Source organism: Mollisia scopiformis (genome assembly GCF_001500285.1).
Source record: "Mollisia scopiformis unplaced genomic scaffold LY89scaffold_35, whole genome shotgun sequence".
NCBI lineage: Eukaryota > Fungi > Ascomycota > Leotiomycetes > Helotiales > Mollisiaceae > Mollisia > Mollisia scopiformis.
The window spans coordinates 35,382-51,339 of NW_017263615.1; the positions used below are offsets into that span (position 1 = coordinate 35,382).

The following is a 15,958-nucleotide window of genomic DNA, read 5'->3' on the forward strand; positions in this document are numbered from 1 at the left end:
TTGTATTCTTTGATGGCAGTCAACGAAAGTCTGAACCCGTTCCGTTCCATCAGCATGTCGAAATAGCACCTAGCACCTCATTCTGAATCATATTTCGTCTATGTGGGTTGACCGGAAGTGGTATGATGAAGCCGCCGAGCAAGTGCACGCCGAACTCCATAAGAAAGTTCGTCCTGCATTCCAAGCCGCCTTCCTTTCGAAATCTCTTCTGATACCTGTCCTAAACCAAACGATCCTGCCATCTTCAACATTCCCTACCTTCGGAAATGGAGCTTAAACCATCATATGAACCCAAGGCAACGAAGCCTATGTCCCAGGCCATCAAAGGCTTCAGAGATGGATTCTGGCAAACACATCCTCTCCTTACCACCCAAGGGCATACCCGAATCCGAGCGAACTTCACTATTGCTGATTGGCTTCTGATGGGTTCTCTTCTACAAGCATTCATCATTCTTTCTACCCCATTACCACTCGCCTATGTTCTCATGCCGACATTTGGTTTGGTAGCGTTCAAGCTCACACGAACCGTATTGAAGATATACAGTATTGTCGAAAATCCTCGAATGGAGAATGTTATTCCAGGTCGCCAAACTGCGTTGTTTCCTCCGAAAGATGGAAGCATGATTCGACAACCAGGTGAACCTGTTGGTGGCGATGGCATGTGCATTGTTCTCTTGACCAACAAGAGCAATCAGTAAGTGATTTGTCCTGTTTTCACACTCAAGCTGATTTTTAGTCCTCTCGGCCTGTTCTTCCCGACATTTCGTACTTTGAGTCTTCTTGCTCGAGCGATGTACCGAGATCTTGAAGCTCATGCTGAAGAGTATGGCTTCCTGGGCTTCTCCGACTACAACAGCAATGATGTCCTCAAGCAACCAGTGGTCCTCTCCGTCATGTACTTCAAGTCTGTGGAGCATGTACAGAAATGGGCTCACGGAAAAGTACATCGCGAAGGTTGGGATTGGTGGAACGAAATGTCTGCTCTGGGAAAGACAGATCAGATCACCATTGGTCATGAAATCTACAGTGTCCCCGCCGGAAACTGGGAGAATGTCTACATGAACTCTAAACCACACGATTTTGGTGAGTCAATACGGATGCTGGTGAAGAAATGGCTGACTTTATAGGTGCAACACAACATGCGATCAAGACCGCCGGTGGCGAGCGACGATGGCTTTGCCCTCTGATGGACAGTAAAGATCTCAAGAATGCTTCTCAGAGATTGGGATCCGTGAGGGGATGAGATAATCTCAATGTCGTCATGTGAAGCAAAAACTTTCAAGTAGAAGAAGCGTTTTGGGCAAAATGATAACGGTGTTCGATGAAGCATATGAAAGCCTACGCTCTCGGTAGCCTCTCTGTCATTGCCGTCTTGCAACTGGGAGAAACCTTCGACAAGAGAACCAGATTTGGGTCTTGGAAGAGAACCAGCATCCAGCTTACCCCCATCAATCAAGTGCGGACGGACAATAACAGGGCAAAACTTTTGAGCTCTTGAGTTATGGAGCTTTGTGTTTGAACAATTACTCCAGCCATGAGCTTAATTTTCTCCACGGGGACATCCTACTTATCAGTACAATTGGCTTTCCCACACAGGTGCTAGTTCTTCCATTTCCTATGCAACATATTCGACTCTACAATCAAGACGTCTGGAACGTCGTCCTCCCACCACTGCTGTCCCTCCTCGGCCTTCTCGCTTCGAACAGGAGTACAGCACCCTCAACTCTGCATTCAACATCCCCGAAGTTCTCCCTCAAACTATCTTCAAATACCCTTCTGCTGTCCATCACATTGCCAAACAAGCCCTTCTTATTATAGGCGTTGATCAGACGTTGTCCGAACCAGTTGTGACTGACACCTTGTCCCAAGATTGTGCTCCCGAGCAACACTCCGCGTTTACTCAAGTTCCTTTTCACATTCGCAAACAGAGGCACCTTTTCCTCCGACGGTCCTAGCATGCAGTGCAACAGATAGCACAGCGAAATCGAGTCATACTTCCCCTCGAATGGCAATGGTTGAAGGCATCGTGAAGCATTGTTTTCACCTTCTTTCCGATCCTGCCATTTGCTGCTTCCAGACTGTTCTTATTCAGATCCACGAGTGTGACTTGGTTGTCCTCTTTCAGATCGTCATGAGCAAGAAAATATCCCGTCCCGACGCCAATGTCGAGGTGCTTCTTGCTGAGATTTTTGTTGAAAAATGGGACGAGAACGGTGCCAGTGGGACAGCGCCATGCGTACAAGTTGGAGATACCGATGACCCAAAAGTCATAGATGAAGAGGACAGTTTGGATTAAACTGCTGCGCCGGCGGTGGAGTCTTGACCCATTGCTTGCGAGCTCTGGTATGCAATGTACTAAAGGATTTTCGTGCTCACAGATCAGGAATACAACAGAGGCGACACATCATCTTGTATACAAGAGGCTCAACTAAACTTTTGGGGGCACTTATTGCTGACTGTATGCATGCGGGAGAAAAAGCACCGAACAATTTTGGTATCTAGTGCAAGTAGGTGGATCTCCCCTTAATGATTTACTTGCCGGGTGTGCTTATGCAGGGTTCTGATATCAATTTCAGGCCCCTAAAACGGAAGCACTTGCGCTTTTGGATGCTAGGAATAGTGCTACCGTTTAATAACTGCGGCGTGGAGAGGCCGCACAGTGACTCAGCACTTTGTGCTAATAGTTTCAAAACATATATGCAAATCAATAAGAGGCAGCAAGATCTGTAAACGGCTCAAATAGTACGGGAAAGACCCATAAGTTCGCAAGATACGCGAGTGCCCTCGACAGCGTGAACGGATACTTGGCATTTCTCATTGGTCAGTTTGTACGACGTGGCTATGATTGGACGAGAGCTTTTCAGACTTGATAAAAAGACTTGATAGAAGTACTGTCTGAAGTCATCTCATGATCATGGCGTCCCCAAAGTAGATAAGAGAACACAAAGCAATTCGAATACGACCAAAAGTAGTTCATTGGCTGGGATTCTTTGGTTCAGTAATCGAGTGCAGTCGAACCGGGACAACTACACCCGACTCAGAGCGGCCGAACTTCTCGATATATTCTCTCAAATCCAAGCTTGAGGTCCATCTGAATCAAGATTTCTCTATCTACTTCCAGATTCAATCAACCATGGATATCCTCGCCACATCTTTTGCCATCCTCCCAGCCGAGGAAGCCGACATACCAGCGTTGGCTGAAACTTTGACCTGGTCACACATATCCGAAGCTGTAATGTCTTTCTTCTTCCTCGACTGGCCTCGAACCGACATTATGCTGCAGTACATGGCCGATCGTCTAGCCGGGAAGTTCGCCGAGCCGCAATCGAAGATCTTCAAAGCGGTTGACGCGACCTCGGGGGCAATTCTGGGATTGGTTTGCATGACGCTTGAAACAGGAGAGGAGGTGGCTGATAGAAAGTTCACAAGTCCGGGGACGTTTGAACCGCCACCGGGGTTTGATTGGGGGTTTGCGCAGATGGTGGTAGAGGGGTTGGGCAAGTTGGATTGGAATATGGTGGGGAAGAAGCATTATAGTATGTTCTCCGTTGAATGTTTGCCTCCCCGTCGTTGACACCGTGAAGTGGTTTCCTCCTTGGCTGTGGATCCCAAGCACCACAAGAAAGGGTTGGGGACGAGGCTCATGGATCATTGTCATCAGATTGCGGATAAGGATGGCTTGGCGATTTATCTCAATGCTTTTCCAGGAGCTCACCATCTGTATTTGAAGTGGGGCTATGAGAATGTTGAGAAGTTTGACGTGGATTTGGGCGCGTACGGTGAGAAGTATAGGGGCTTTGGTATATACAGGACCTGGGCTATGATCAGACAACCGAAGAAGAGATGATTGATATATTAGATGTATATGACGGCGGGGTAAGATACATCCTGTAGCAATTTTTCGGATAAGCAATGTACACTTTGGAAGAAGTGGAGCCCAAACCTCTAAGTCTACTCTGATGCCCACTCCCCAAAACCCCCAGCGCGCCCAACTTCATGCAGTCATAGGCATATAATCAAACAGCTTCTCCAGTCCATTCTCACACTTGGTAGCAGGAATGTCATACCTCATCTCTCCAAATTTCTCGAAGAAGTCATCATCCATCGTCCAGTTTTTGAGATCAAACGCATACTTCTCAAAAAGTGGACTGAATTTATAGTCTTGGATCTCTTCGTCGAATATTAAGATATCGTCATCCGAGAAGGGCCAATGAAAATGCAGGTTCTCACAAAATGCTGCAGAAAAGTCTCCCGTCGATGTGTAGTGTTTGTGACTGAATACGAGTCTGTCACGAAGGCCGGGCCTGTGATGACATGTACTTAGGAGATGTAGGTGGACTACACAAAATTGGGAAACATACCACACGAGGAAGTCAACCACAGCTGGATGCTGAGTCCTCTCCTGACTTGGTCTTGGTCTCATGAACGTTGGTATTCTATCAAACGTTTCCTTGCATGGGTTGCTTTGATACTTTTACTCGTCAGCTCTGCTTCTGAACTAGTCATCTCGGGGTTCTCAAAAAAGGAAAACTCTTACCAGTAACATTCTATGAGCTACAAACATCATTGCAATCTTCTGCGCTTTTGATTTCCAATCGCCAAATACTCTTTGGTCGATTTCCCGAAGTGCCAACCAGAATGGGTGCTCCGTATCCGTCTGTTGAGACTTTTCGCAACCCCAGAGGATCCTTTGATAAGCAGAAGAAGAATTGATGCTTTTGGTCTGAAGGGGACTACTTTTTCCGCTGTCGATGCCGAATACGAAGGCGTTATTCGAGGTGTGCCACTTTTCGATATCTGGAACGACGGTTGACTTGATGGGGAGCAAAATAGGTTGGCCTGGTGTTCCACATGCCAATGAGCTTTCGAATGACGTGAGGCCGTTCAACGAGGAAAGGAAGAGGTAGGAATTGGCATTGGTCTGCGGGTTGTCGAAGACATCAAAAGTCGAGTTTATTTGAGAATCCGAATGCAAAGGAGCCGGTTCAGCATGATCTTCGATTTCGATTGCTTCTGGTGACTCGCTGCTTGAATTCATATCCCAGCACATCGAAGACCTACTATCGTTACATATGTCTGACCTGACTTGAAGTTCATTTGTGCCTATGGTGCTCTTAGGTGCGGAGTCCCGTTTCTTGGGGCGGCTGCCCGAGCTCACTTCACAGCATCAGCTTGGTATCAGGATCTGAAACAGAAGGTGACATACAAGAAGACATATCATTGGTACTGTTGACCAATCCTCTAATCTTTTCCACCGTATCCCGCAGTCTCTCATTTTCCTTCTTCAGATCATCCACCACCTTCAGCAGATCTGTAATCTGCTTCTGTTTGTCATCACTCTGCAACCTCTCCAGTTTTTCTTGGAGCTCCAGCATCCGGTTTCTCACTCGTTCCCTGCTCTTCTTCTGGGCTATTCTATCAAGCTCGCGTTTCTTGGCCGTTTGGCTGCTGCTTGAGTCTCTTTTGGGTTTGGGTTTGGGTCTGGCATTGCGGGACAGATGTGACTCGTCACCCCGAGCTACAGCGGCGGACATGGTACCTGATCAGTGATCTGCAGATCTAGATTCTGACAGAGGGAGAATATGTCAGGAACAAATAGAGGGAAAATGTGACTTGAAGAGGCCTGAAGGTGCAGAAAATCGACGACGGGTGCGGGGTATTTAGCGAAGGAAGACTGTGTGGGGAGACGGACTTGAGGAGCAAGACCATAATTACTGCAAATAAATTTAGTCTCCGTGTTTCGATTCGAAGACAACCAGCCTCATAAGTCCGAAGACCCACCAACAAAATCTTGGAGGACTGTAATTGTCTCTGCTCAGGTCGGGTTACTTTCCACAACCATCTGATTGATCCCAGTTGAGATCTGTGGCGTTATGGCACAGAGATCGCGGAATTATCTCCATGGCCCAAAATTTACAACGACAGAGTTGCAAACTACCGTACTTGTGTGGTTTGGTGGTATATCCACATCGTTATCATCCACTGGTGGCGTACTACTCAATGGTGAGGAATGGCGAGGGTGACGAGTGGGTAACCTTACGTACGGAGCGGAGTGTGTCCCAGAATCCGGGGAAGGGAAAACCCCCGCACTTGCACTTGCCCCTCGGTTGTCGACATCCTGGCCGTGGCCGTGGCTGTCTTGATAAGGAGCCGCGGCAAAGCAACAACAAGTCAACACCCAACACCAATAATTCTAAACCAAGAGCATAATAATAAATAACTTGCAAACAAGCGAGGGTATGATCGAGTGCCGGAAAAGATATCGTATTCAAAATGGGAAGGGAAAACAGGCGTCAGAGGTTGTGGTAGGTGGTCGGATGCGAGACGCGATGTTCAATATAGATAATGACCCTTGACTGTGGTAATCTTACAACAGATCCGATACACACCAACCGGCTGCAACACGACGATCCTCCCGGCACAGTCCATATGTATGCTTATGTACCTATGCTGTCATGCGGCTTGACACCTGCACTTGCAGAACTAATCATGAAGATCCAATCGCGGGGTCCATTTGGAAGTCTTGTCCCTCCCTTTGCACGGTTCCGGATAAGGTTATGTCATTACGACCGAGTCAGGTCTTGCTTGTCCGGATTGCAGAGCATCCATTGAACGAGCTGAACGAGAGAAACGAAGGCCGTTACTAGTATCCGTTGTGCTGCGTAGCCCTGCCCTGGGACTTGGCTGCTGCGGGGTGTCCTTGGTGCTTCGTGCTTGGCCATTTGCGGTTATTGGTACTCGTACCGCAACCATATATCGGCCGCCATCACATATTGTCCCTGCCTAGGTATACTTTGAGTAGCTGTCGCTGTCCCACACTTAGTGAATTGAACCCCTCTCTTTATCGCCGACGTGTATTAGTTCGACCTGCCATCTCCGACGTTCCTTCCCCCTTTTGATCACTTTCTTTTGAACTCTGGAGATTCCTCCCTTGGACACATTTCCAAGGTCCCTCGAACAACAACCCATCAACCAGTTTAATCATTCAATCAATCAATCAAAATGGCACCATCAGCAACAAACGAAAATGGACACTCGAATGGTACGGCGAAGCTCGACTTCACCACTTTCTCCAATACCATCAACGGGAAGCTCGTCCCCGCATCCGACGGTGCCACTCGCCACGGCATCAATCCCGCAACCAAGAAGGCCAATCCTCCAGTTCCCGTTGCAACAAAGAAAGATCTCGATGCTGCTGTTGAAGCAGGAAGAGCGGCCTTCAAGAAATGGGCGAAGACGAGTGTACAGGAGAGGAGGGAGGCACTAGTGAAGTTTGCAGATGCATTGGGCAGTCTCCAGGAAGAGTTTGCCCAATTGCTGACCATGGAACAAGGAAAGCCTGTAAAGTCTCACTTGATTGCCGACGAGATATCACAAAGCTGACAAAATTCCCAGCTCATGTTCGCTCGTCAAGAAGTACAGAGTGGGCCGGCGTGGATCAAAGGAATTGGAAACTTAGACATACCAGAAGAAGTGGTCGAAGACAACGAAGATCGCAAGGTCATTACTCGTTATACGCCACTTGGTGTCGTGGGGGCCATTGTCCCATGGAACTTCCCCGTTCAACTTGCATGTGGAAAAATTACCCCGGCAGTCCTCACAGGCAACGTGATTATTGTGAAGCCTTCGTACGGATCACCCCTCTTGAAGGTGACTGCAGAACTAACGAGAACAGGCCCTTCACACCATACTGTGACCTCAAGATTGGTGAACTCGCACAACAATTCTTTCCACCCGGCGTGGTTCAGGTTCTGAGCGGAGACGACAATCTTGGTCCATGGATCACATCCCACCCCGGTATTGACAAGATCAGCTTTACTGGCTCGACCGTGACAGGAAAGAAAGTGATGGAAAGCGCGAGCAAGACATTGAAGCGAGTGACTCTTGAACTGTAAGTGCTCATCTCCCATTCGCGAAACGTAGAGCACAAGAAGGGACAGCTGACAGGATTCAAACAGAGGAGGAAATGACCCCGCCATTATCTGCAAGTCGGTCAACATCGCCACCGTCGCCCCCAAGATCGCAACTCTGGCATTCCTGAACTCAGGACAGATCTGCCTTTGTGTCAAGCGCATCTATATCCACAAAGACATCTACAACGAGTTCCGAGACGCCATGGTTGAACACACCAAGACTTTCAAGGTTGGAAATGGAACCGAAGATGGTGTCTTCCTTGGACCTGTCCAGAACTCGATGCAATATGAAAAGGTCAAGGGATTCTTTGATGATGTGGAGAAAAACGGTATGAAGATGGCGGTCGGAGGCAAGGTGTCTGAGACTGGCGGATACTTCATCAATCCCACCATTATTGACAATCCGAAAGAGGACTCCAAAATTGTACAAGAGGAGCCTTTTGGTATGTATTATCTCAAAATATTTCGAAGTTGTAGCAGTTTTATACAACAGTGAGGAGCAAAGTGCTGACGTGAGATCCTAGGACCCATCGTCCCCATCATGACATGGTCCGACGAAGACGATGTGGTTGCCCGCGCCAACGACACACAAATGGGACTTGGTGCATCTGTCTGGTCATCCGACTTGGACGAAGCGGCTCGGATCGCTAAGCAGTTGGAAGCTGGAAGTGTCTGGGTCAACGCTCACATCGAGGTATCTCCACTTGTGCCATTTGGAGGACACAAGCAGAGTGGAATTGGAAGCGAGTGGGGATCCAGCGGATTGAAACACTTCTGCAACTCACAATCTTTGTTTTTGAAGAAGAAGGCTTGATCGCATTGTTTAGTTACATACACAAAATAGTTGTTCCTCAAGCCAGTCCTCGCTAAGATTGATCCTGGTGATTATGTTGGCGGACATTCATCGAAAAGCTGCATTATGTCGTCCGCGAACTCGTGATTCGCATTCCTAGCATTCGGAGCTTCTTGGAATGTCGCAGCACGATCTCGTGCCGGAGACAGCCTATAACCAGGAATACTCGAAGCAGGAAGTTTTGAGACCTCATCCTCGAAAGCAGATATCTCGCCAATAAACTCGGGAAACTTGTCGAAGAACGCCTTTTGCAAGCTCCAGCATCTCACGTCTTGGTGGTAGCGTTCAAACAGAGGGCTCAGCTGATATGACCTATTCTTGTGATCATATGCGTAAATGTCGTCGAAGTTGAAGGGCCAACTGAACTTAAAGTGATGTCGATAGTTGACCGAAAAATCCGTGGTGCCAAAATAGTAATTGTGCTGACGGACTAGTCGGTCTCGTAATGCAGGCCTGTGAGAGTCAGAGTTAAGTTTGAGCATGAGATATCTGTTCGGCTTAACTTACCAAGGGAAGAAGTCAATAGCAAGTGGATGCCGTTTGGACTTTTGAGATTGTCTGGAAGAGTTAGAATATGCTTGATGTTAACTCGATAGGCTTACACTGGTCTTTGCCATTCTGGCATTTTCTCTAGATTATGGCTGCCGGCATTGAAATAATACTGAATCACTATCAGCATCAATCGAACCTCACTTCTTGCTTTCCGAGACGGACCTTGAGTATGAGCATGCTCTTGTAAAGATTCGCAACTTTGGTGACAGGGTCTAAATCCCAGAACAAATATTGATCAACCTCCCTTAAGATCTCAATGACGGGATTGCTTCGTTCCACGACAGACAATGAGTTCCAGCCATCTTTGACGACACGAACGAGCGAGCCTCCGTCTATCTGGTCAGCTTCTGCGATCTTTTGTCTGTCAAAATTGAAGATGCGTGCATAAATGGCATTGGCTTTCTTCCAGACCTCGCACGGCTCGTATTCCGGCAGCGTCGGAGTCAGGGATCTCATGATGCTGGGGAGCGAGCCATGATGGAGAATGTTCTGGGAGCGGGCAGAGATGTTTGGGTCTGTCTCGTCGAAGTCCATCCAATCGAGGTTTCGTGCCGGTCTCTGGGTAATGTGATATGTTTCAGTAGAGCCTCGTTGGCTAATATCCTCGTTGACACCTTCAATATGTTCGTTCACTGCGAGCTCTTCATCGATGATGTTGGTAGTCCAAGCAGAACCATCTTGAGTCTCAACTTTCTGGAGATGAGAAGGGTCTGCGGAAGGAGAACGGACTTCACAGAGTCCGGACTCGTCCGGAATGGGTCTGTTTGAGCTGGTACTATCACGAACCGAAGACTGAGAAGAAGGTCTGAGAGGGTTAGTCTACAGCTTTACATAGAAAAGGAATAGACACCTCTTAGTCACGGGAGCCTCGTGTAAGTCAACACCCAACAAACACCTGATGCCCTCTATAATCTTCTTCAACCGATCAACCTCGACATGGAGCTTCGAGATTTCTTCCAGTAACTCATTCGCTGCCGCTGTCCCATTCCTTTCGCTCAGTATCTGTACTGTCCTCTCCAGATGTGCAATGTATGATCTTGTCTTCTCCCTCGAAGCCCGTTGTGCCTTGCGATCAAGCGCCCGCTTTCTTTCTCGTTGCGTATCATTGTCTTTTGCTGCGCTTTCCTTTCTGGCTTGTTTATAATCGGAGGTTCGAACACGGTCACTCATATTGACGGTTTATGTTTGATGCTAGAGTACTTCAGTGTTTAGGCTCATACTTTGATATGGGAAAGATTGCGAGATGGTAATAGTGCGGGAACAGCGTGAGCGAGGGATCCGTAAACCCGGGAGAGAACTTATTTCCCAGGCATGTGGGGGTCTGGTGCGCAGCTTCCCCGCATACCCCATAACTGTGGCTGAAGGAGCAAAAATCGTTTGGAACGGACCACTGTTGACATCCGGCTGGCCTGCAAAGGGTTGCACGCATTCTGAAAATGGGAACTGAGCCGACACTGGCTTGGAGTTCCACCAGTTCCTTGAATTTTGCTTCTTGCTTTCCATATGAGACTACTTCCGTTACTGGTAGCCTGTCTGGCTTTACGTGATCGCTCCAGTGCCCGCAATTCAATCAACCAATGTCAGTAATATGCCTCCCCGTCTTCCAATGGTCCTACATTATTACTGCTGAAGCAAACATGACGAGCTTGCTCGCTTTGAACCTCGCCAACATGAACAGCCCCATACATCAACGGTCTAGTCGCGGCGCCCTCGTCACCAGCTACAGGGTGACAAGCTGCACTAACTTCGTAATTGCCAGACTACAAGTCCCAATAATCGGCATACCGGTTCCGAATTTTCGTCTCATGAAGACAGCAAAGAGGGCCACGAAACATGTTCCCAGAAGGAATGCGAACAACAACGGCAGCCCGCTAGTATCGTATGAAAGACGATGTCGACTGGGAACTTCTTGGCCTGCTATGTTGTAGACCTGGACGTTGGTCAGGTATACGCCTCTGGAGAGGAACTAATGAATGCCTGCGGCTATGGTCATGATTGGGATCATGTATTTATATGGTAATTGGAGCCAATAAGTCGCCCTTTGACTGCCTTTAGGACACGAGACTCGGAGCACTCGACTTCGGGCTGAGAACTTGCTGGACTGGTTAGATACGAACATGGTGGTAAGCATAGTGGTATACAGCATGTAGGCTATAGATACTGCAAGCTGTGGGGCGTTGATCAGGAGGGCGTTGGTTGTCAAAGGCTGGAGGAATGAGGTCGCGAAGGCGCTGTGATAGCCTGATAATGTCTTACTGCGAGACCAGAATAGGCCACCTCCCCAGTTCTTCACCGAAATAGAAAGTATCATCACATATACCGCACCGCAGCTGCAAAGGTCTTAGTTCTAATACCCGCTTCTTCGTGTTGAGGCGAGACTTACAAAAGTAGTGCATAATGAGGGAACGGTGAGCTCAATGAACTTGACCACGTTCTTGGGTTGTGTCCCCACACGCGAGCTGTGCTGGAGATAGCTTCTATGTCTAAGCTCAAGTATTTCTGCTTCCTGAAGAAATCCTTGAAACTTGTAAAAGAATCACGCCCACCAATAGTTCCAAACATGCCAGCGTCGTTGGATGAGATTTGCAATAGCTGAAACATTGACACTGGACCACAATTCAAAGTGAGTGGATCGGGGCGGTTCATAAAAGACTCGATAGCATCGCCAACAGTAGCAAGAGGATGAAAGTCTGGAGCAAGAAATATCGCTAAGCAAATTGCTTTGATGCAATTGCAAACAATGACCGCCACGAGAAGATTCGTACTGACGCTAATAGTGCACCTCGTCTGAAGATCTGCTACTGGTTGGGCTAAGCAGTATTGAATCCATGCTGGTTCGGCGAAGCAGGTTGTAGTATTGCACTTAGAAACTGGCAAATTCCAATACTCCCCGTGAGAGTACGTGTAAGGATTCGGGTCATGTGGTGGCACAGGAACATCAAACATGTTGACTGAGGTCCACGCTGCGTATGATGGCGGAAGAGGTTTGCCTGTAGCATTGAACCATGGTATGTCATTCATACCTCGCTCCGGATAATGAATCGATCCATCGACAAAGGAGTTGTTGGTAGTGTAGTTAGTGACGAGAAGAACGTTCAGATAAGGTAGATTCAAGCTCCGACTTCCAAAAGTATCCTCGCATTCATCATTCTCTAGCTTCGTAAAATTGTGTATGCTGCTTTGCAATGATTTCAAGGTAGTCACTGGGATCTGTGCGCTGTTGCCGTCTTTAGGAACATCTCCATATTGACTCGAATTGGCCGCAAAGGATGCAAGGGCATAAGTCTCGTTCCACCAAGCTCCACGTTCAAAAGATTCTGTAACAAGAGCGGTGATAAAGTCCGCGGTGTACGAAGAGGAGAAAACGACGGAATTATAGCTGAGGAATTGTTAGACTTTCAAATATTTGAAGCGTACGAAATACAACAAATGCAGCGGAATCGAACTAGACAGTAGTAAAAGCCACAAAGATTTTCTCCATAGGCTGATTGACCCAAAGTTTCTCAGACTCGCCACGCCAACATGAACCCAACGTCCATGAAGATGAGCCTTTTCAATTTCGCTTCTTGTGAGCGAGACAAGTAGCTGAGAGCAGTTACAGTTGGCTGCCAGCAGAACAGTGGACAGAACATTGATAGCCAATTCGACCCAGGTTGTGATAGTGGATGCCCTAGAACAAGATCCAGTAAATACAGCAGCAGTGCCGTGGACAACCTTGAATCGGGTTCGAACCCACACTAGAACGGAAACATTTGCGCAAAGGACCAGTAGAGCAACTACAAAGCCTCCGAGAATGCCGAAGAACCATGCTGGCACCGATTCTTTGATTATTTTCGAAGACAATTTTGATACTAGCTGTCTCCACGGCAAGAAACCATACTTCCGCACTGCGCGATCAAGGCTATCACTGCTGGGCAAAGCTTCTGGAAAGGTTTTCGAAAGGCTGTAGTATGTTTCTTTTCTAGCTGATGAGACAGAGGAGCCAGAGGAGCCAGAGGAGGAGTCGGAAGATTCGAAAAGGTGGCATGTGTTTAAACTGTGGTGATTTGAATCGTTGTGGGAAGTGGAGACTTCGACAGAGTTAAATGCCACTGAGTCTCTGGAAGTCTCAAAGGCCAAACGCGAGTATGCCGATGTTGAACTTCCACCGTTTTGGATATCCAGTTGTTTCATTTCACTTGGTTCGTTTCCTCTCATTCTCGTTCGTGTGTACTTAGGTTAGGAAGAACATTATACGTGTGTAAAGAATGGGAACTTGCAGCCTAGAAAAGGTTCGAGGAGCCAACGCCCGATAAGACAATAGTCTAAAAGGGGTGCACTGCGCCATCATTCAAATTAATTACGAGCGTTGCACAACAGTGCGCCTGAGTAGCAAAATACAAGGGTAGATGGCAGATTTCCATATGCTTCACGAGACTGCACTTGGACTACTCTCTTAATATATAATACCACTAAGAAGATTGACGGCAGATGTCTTGCAGATTGAGTTGGGCCACGCTGTGGGTAAACCCCTGCAACACAGCTTCTTCCGCACCAGCTTTTTTTACCCGGTATGACCAGACTCTTTCGACGAGTAATTGACGGTAAGAGGTGCAAGTGACTCTCATAGATAAAAATGAAGAATGAGTACTGGAATAAAAAGCAGAAGGACCGAATAGAGTGAGTGAAAATGCAAGGTGTCCTATGAAATATGAGAATGGATAGTCACTCGACTGATAGAGCACCAACGACAACGCAGATACCAGAAACACAAGACAAGAGCTGTGCAAGTGAACTATAACTCAACATCATTACTATTTACACTATACCACTATCCACACTCTCCAGCGCGGTTCGCTGTGGTTGGCTTGTATTCCTCTATCAGGAACCCAGGCTGGCGGGAATATCCAGGCCTGTATGCAACAAATCCTCCACCATAAAGACGCCTGTCTCGCCAGAAAAGACAAAGGAACCAGTATACAAGTGCAGTCAAAATACACACCCTTTTCCAACCAACCCAATGTTGATGCTTGACGCAAAAGCACTCCTTCTTCCATGCCATTTTCGGATGATGCCAGATGAGCGTTCAGATGCGGCCATGCCCAGGGGGAATGGTGGAGTCGCCATCTATCAAATCTTCCAAATAAGCACTCGGAGCTCTCTCATTACCACCATAGCCTTGGCTTAAGTTCAGAGTACTTGAGCTGGCCATATGGCCCCTATCGGCCGAAAGTCCTGGGCTATCTGGTGGGCTGTGTCCCAAACTTCTAGCACGACCATAACCCTGAGATTCAGGTCGCAATGTCGACATAGAGATGCCCTGTGAGTGTCCTTGCCCTCCAACGGGAATATGACCCTGTCCGTTTCCAGGTGCAGAAGCTCCGGCAGCATAGTATCCTGCTGGAAGATAATTGCTTCCACGATTCCCCGCACCAAGACCAGCGCCTGCAGCACCTGCAGTGGGCGAGAAGAAAAGATTGGTAGTGCTTGCGCCAGCTCCACCAGTCCCTGGGCGGTTGCTCTTCTTGCTCTTGTGTCCTAAGCCAGATAACGATATCGTAGAGTCTCGATCTGAGTACTTGTAGAAAGGCGCTGGAGGAGCAGGAGTTCGAAACAACGCATTCTTGTCGTCCATGTTCTGTTGAGATGCAGCACGGGTCACGGAACGGTGCAAAGTCCAAGCAACTAGACCACGCCATAGAAGAACACTCATAGCCATGAATCCAAGGATCGCACCGACAACGATGAAAACAGTTCCATCAGGTAAACTGCTTGTCTGCATGAATGGAGCATTTGAGAGATTGGGCACAGTGACCGTGACCGGTTGCACAGCGCCTGACAATGTTGGCAGGCCTGTAAGCGCAGCGTCGCTGGTGGCACTCGTTCCTGTGATGGTGGGAATGGACCCTGAGGATGATGCTGTTGATCCGGAACCTGTAATTGTAACGGCACTGGCTGATGTGCTTCCACTCGTTGACGCTCCACTTGTGCTTCCTCCTGTTGTGGCCGAGGCTGTATTTGATGCGGATCCTGTTCCTGTAGCTGCGCTTGCCGTGGAGAGATTGGGAAGAGTCGATGCCGCTGAAGCAGCCATCGCAAAGGTGACTGCAACGGCAGCAGATCGCTGGAGGAGTCTCATGGTGTTTGTGAGAACGAGGGATGTAAAAAGAAAGATTTCAGCCGCGAGAAAGAGTCTGGGGAGCCGTATGCTGGTTGTCGCAATCAGGTCAAGGCTGGGTGGTTCTCGTGAATCGTCGATCGAAGTGAAGGTAATATCAAGAGACAGTACTCAGTTGGGGAGAGTGAGGTAAGATCTCGTTGGCAACAATTCCTTGATCCTGCTCAGCCGGTTATGGGTGCTGCGGTCGAATCATGCAGTGTTGTTGTGCGGCGAATAGAGATGTTGTGGTACAGGCTGTACTGGTTGCTGTCTCAATTGAAGCCAGGGATGGGGATGGATAATTGTCGAAATGGAATGTTCGTCGTAACCACGAAGTATTCAGAGGAATTGAAAGTCGAAGGTGAACGAATGTATGCAGGAAGAGAGAAAAGACGAAGGGTGCAAATCCTACTAGAGCTCGTAAAGGAGATGCAGCGATGGTTTTGCACTTCTCTCGCTCGTGTTGGTCGTGATTGCCCTGTTCCTGCATTTCTCGCACCA

General features: G+C 48.1%; 8 protein-coding genes across 8 annotated transcripts; 3 read left to right on the forward strand and 5 right to left on the reverse strand.

Moving 5' to 3' along the window:
- The first annotated feature begins 161 nt into the window (after nucleotides 1-161).
- LY89DRAFT_351259 (uncharacterized protein) lies at nucleotides 162-1,442 on the forward strand. The gene is made up of 3 exons (XM_018206920.1): nucleotides 162-694; nucleotides 737-1,083; nucleotides 1,128-1,442. The coding sequence occupies exons 1-3, from the start codon at nucleotides 267-269 to the stop codon at nucleotides 1,241-1,243; spliced, it is 891 nt and encodes a 296-aa protein (XP_018062033.1). The 5' UTR covers nucleotides 162-266; the 3' UTR covers nucleotides 1,244-1,442.
- A 198-nt stretch (nucleotides 1,443-1,640) lies between these two features.
- Nucleotides 1,641-2,408, reverse strand: LY89DRAFT_702169 (S-adenosyl-L-methionine dependent methyltransferase; the record flags this gene model as incomplete). Its single annotated transcript, XM_018217236.1, has 3 exons — nucleotides 1,641-2,000; nucleotides 2,045-2,300; nucleotides 2,377-2,408. The coding sequence occupies 3 exons, from the start codon at nucleotides 2,406-2,408 to the stop codon at nucleotides 1,641-1,643; spliced, it is 648 nt and encodes a 215-aa protein (XP_018062034.1).
- A 576-nt stretch (nucleotides 2,409-2,984) lies between these two features.
- Nucleotides 2,985-3,847, forward strand: LY89DRAFT_789382 (acyl-CoA N-acyltransferase; the record flags this gene model as incomplete). The annotated part of the gene is made up of 2 exons (XM_018223248.1): nucleotides 2,985-3,536; nucleotides 3,585-3,847. The coding sequence occupies exons 1-2, from the start codon at nucleotides 3,134-3,136 to the stop codon at nucleotides 3,845-3,847; spliced, it is 666 nt and encodes a 221-aa protein (XP_018062035.1). The 5' UTR covers nucleotides 2,985-3,133.
- Nucleotides 3,848-3,942: 95 nt separating this feature from the next.
- LY89DRAFT_691433 (uncharacterized protein) lies at nucleotides 3,943-6,002 on the reverse strand. The gene is made up of 4 exons (XM_018216320.1): nucleotides 5,207-6,002; nucleotides 4,538-5,157; nucleotides 4,362-4,471; nucleotides 3,943-4,304 (listed from the first exon to the last, which is right to left on the reverse strand). Exons 1-4 carry the CDS (start codon nucleotides 5,532-5,534, stop codon nucleotides 3,995-3,997), a joined length of 1,368 nt encoding a protein of 455 aa, XP_018062036.1. The 5' UTR covers nucleotides 5,535-6,002; the 3' UTR covers nucleotides 3,943-3,994.
- A 1,000-nt stretch (nucleotides 6,003-7,002) lies between these two features.
- On the forward strand, nucleotides 7,003-8,727 carry LY89DRAFT_601038 (aldehyde dehydrogenase; the record flags this gene model as incomplete). Its single annotated transcript, XM_018210180.1, has 5 exons — nucleotides 7,003-7,341; nucleotides 7,396-7,628; nucleotides 7,676-7,891; nucleotides 7,959-8,356; nucleotides 8,438-8,727. The coding sequence occupies 5 exons, from the start codon at nucleotides 7,003-7,005 to the stop codon at nucleotides 8,725-8,727; spliced, it is 1,476 nt and encodes a 491-aa protein (XP_018062037.1).
- Nucleotides 8,728-8,798: 71 nt separating this feature from the next.
- On the reverse strand, nucleotides 8,799-10,488 carry LY89DRAFT_742453 (uncharacterized protein; the record flags this gene model as incomplete). Its single annotated transcript, XM_018220824.1, has 5 exons — nucleotides 8,799-9,219; nucleotides 9,274-9,324; nucleotides 9,369-9,427; nucleotides 9,481-10,123; nucleotides 10,169-10,488. 5 exons carry the CDS (start codon nucleotides 10,486-10,488, stop codon nucleotides 8,799-8,801), a joined length of 1,494 nt encoding a protein of 497 aa, XP_018062038.1.
- A 550-nt stretch (nucleotides 10,489-11,038) lies between these two features.
- LY89DRAFT_742454 (uncharacterized protein) lies at nucleotides 11,039-13,515 on the reverse strand (the record flags this gene model as incomplete). Its single annotated transcript, XM_018220825.1, has 4 exons — nucleotides 11,039-11,273; nucleotides 11,436-11,648; nucleotides 11,702-12,697; nucleotides 12,812-13,515. 4 exons carry the CDS (start codon nucleotides 13,513-13,515, stop codon nucleotides 11,039-11,041), a joined length of 2,148 nt encoding a protein of 715 aa, XP_018062039.1.
- A 566-nt stretch (nucleotides 13,516-14,081) lies between these two features.
- Nucleotides 14,082-15,927, reverse strand: LY89DRAFT_691436 (uncharacterized protein). Its single transcript, XM_018216321.1, has one exon. The coding sequence runs from the start codon at nucleotides 15,434-15,436 to the stop codon at nucleotides 14,384-14,386; it is 1,053 nt and encodes a 350-aa protein (XP_018062040.1). The 5' UTR covers nucleotides 15,437-15,927; the 3' UTR covers nucleotides 14,082-14,383.
- Nucleotides 15,928-15,958: the final 31 nt, after the last annotated feature.

Excerpts from the sequence above, each read along its gene's own strand:
- LY89DRAFT_351259 (XM_018206920.1), top strand. The coding sequence starts at position 267 with ATGGAGCTTAAACCATCATATGAACCCAAGGCAACGAAGCCTATGTCC. Across the intron at positions 695-736 it reads TTGACCAACAAGAGCAATCA|TCCTCTCGGCCTGTTCTTCC; the intron begins GTAAGTGATTTG and ends GCTGATTTTTAG. Across the intron at positions 1,084-1,127 it reads CTCTAAACCACACGATTTTG|GTGCAACACAACATGCGATC; the intron begins GTGAGTCAATAC and ends CTGACTTTATAG.
- LY89DRAFT_691433 (XM_018216320.1), bottom strand. The coding sequence starts at position 5,534 with ATGTCCGCCGCTGTAGCTCGGGGTGACGAGTCACATCTGTCCCGCAAT. Across the intron at positions 5,158-5,206 it reads TACCAATGATATGTCTTCTT|TGAGCTCGGGCAGCCGCCCC; the intron begins GTATGTCACCTT and ends GATGCTGTGAAG. Across the intron at positions 4,472-4,537 it reads TAGCTCATAGAATGTTACTG|TATCAAAGCAACCCATGCAA; the intron begins GTAAGAGTTTTC and ends GACGAGTAAAAG.
- LY89DRAFT_691436 (XM_018216321.1), bottom strand. The coding sequence starts at position 15,436 with ATGAGACTCCTCCAGCGATCTGCTGCCGTTGCAGTCACCTTTGCGATG.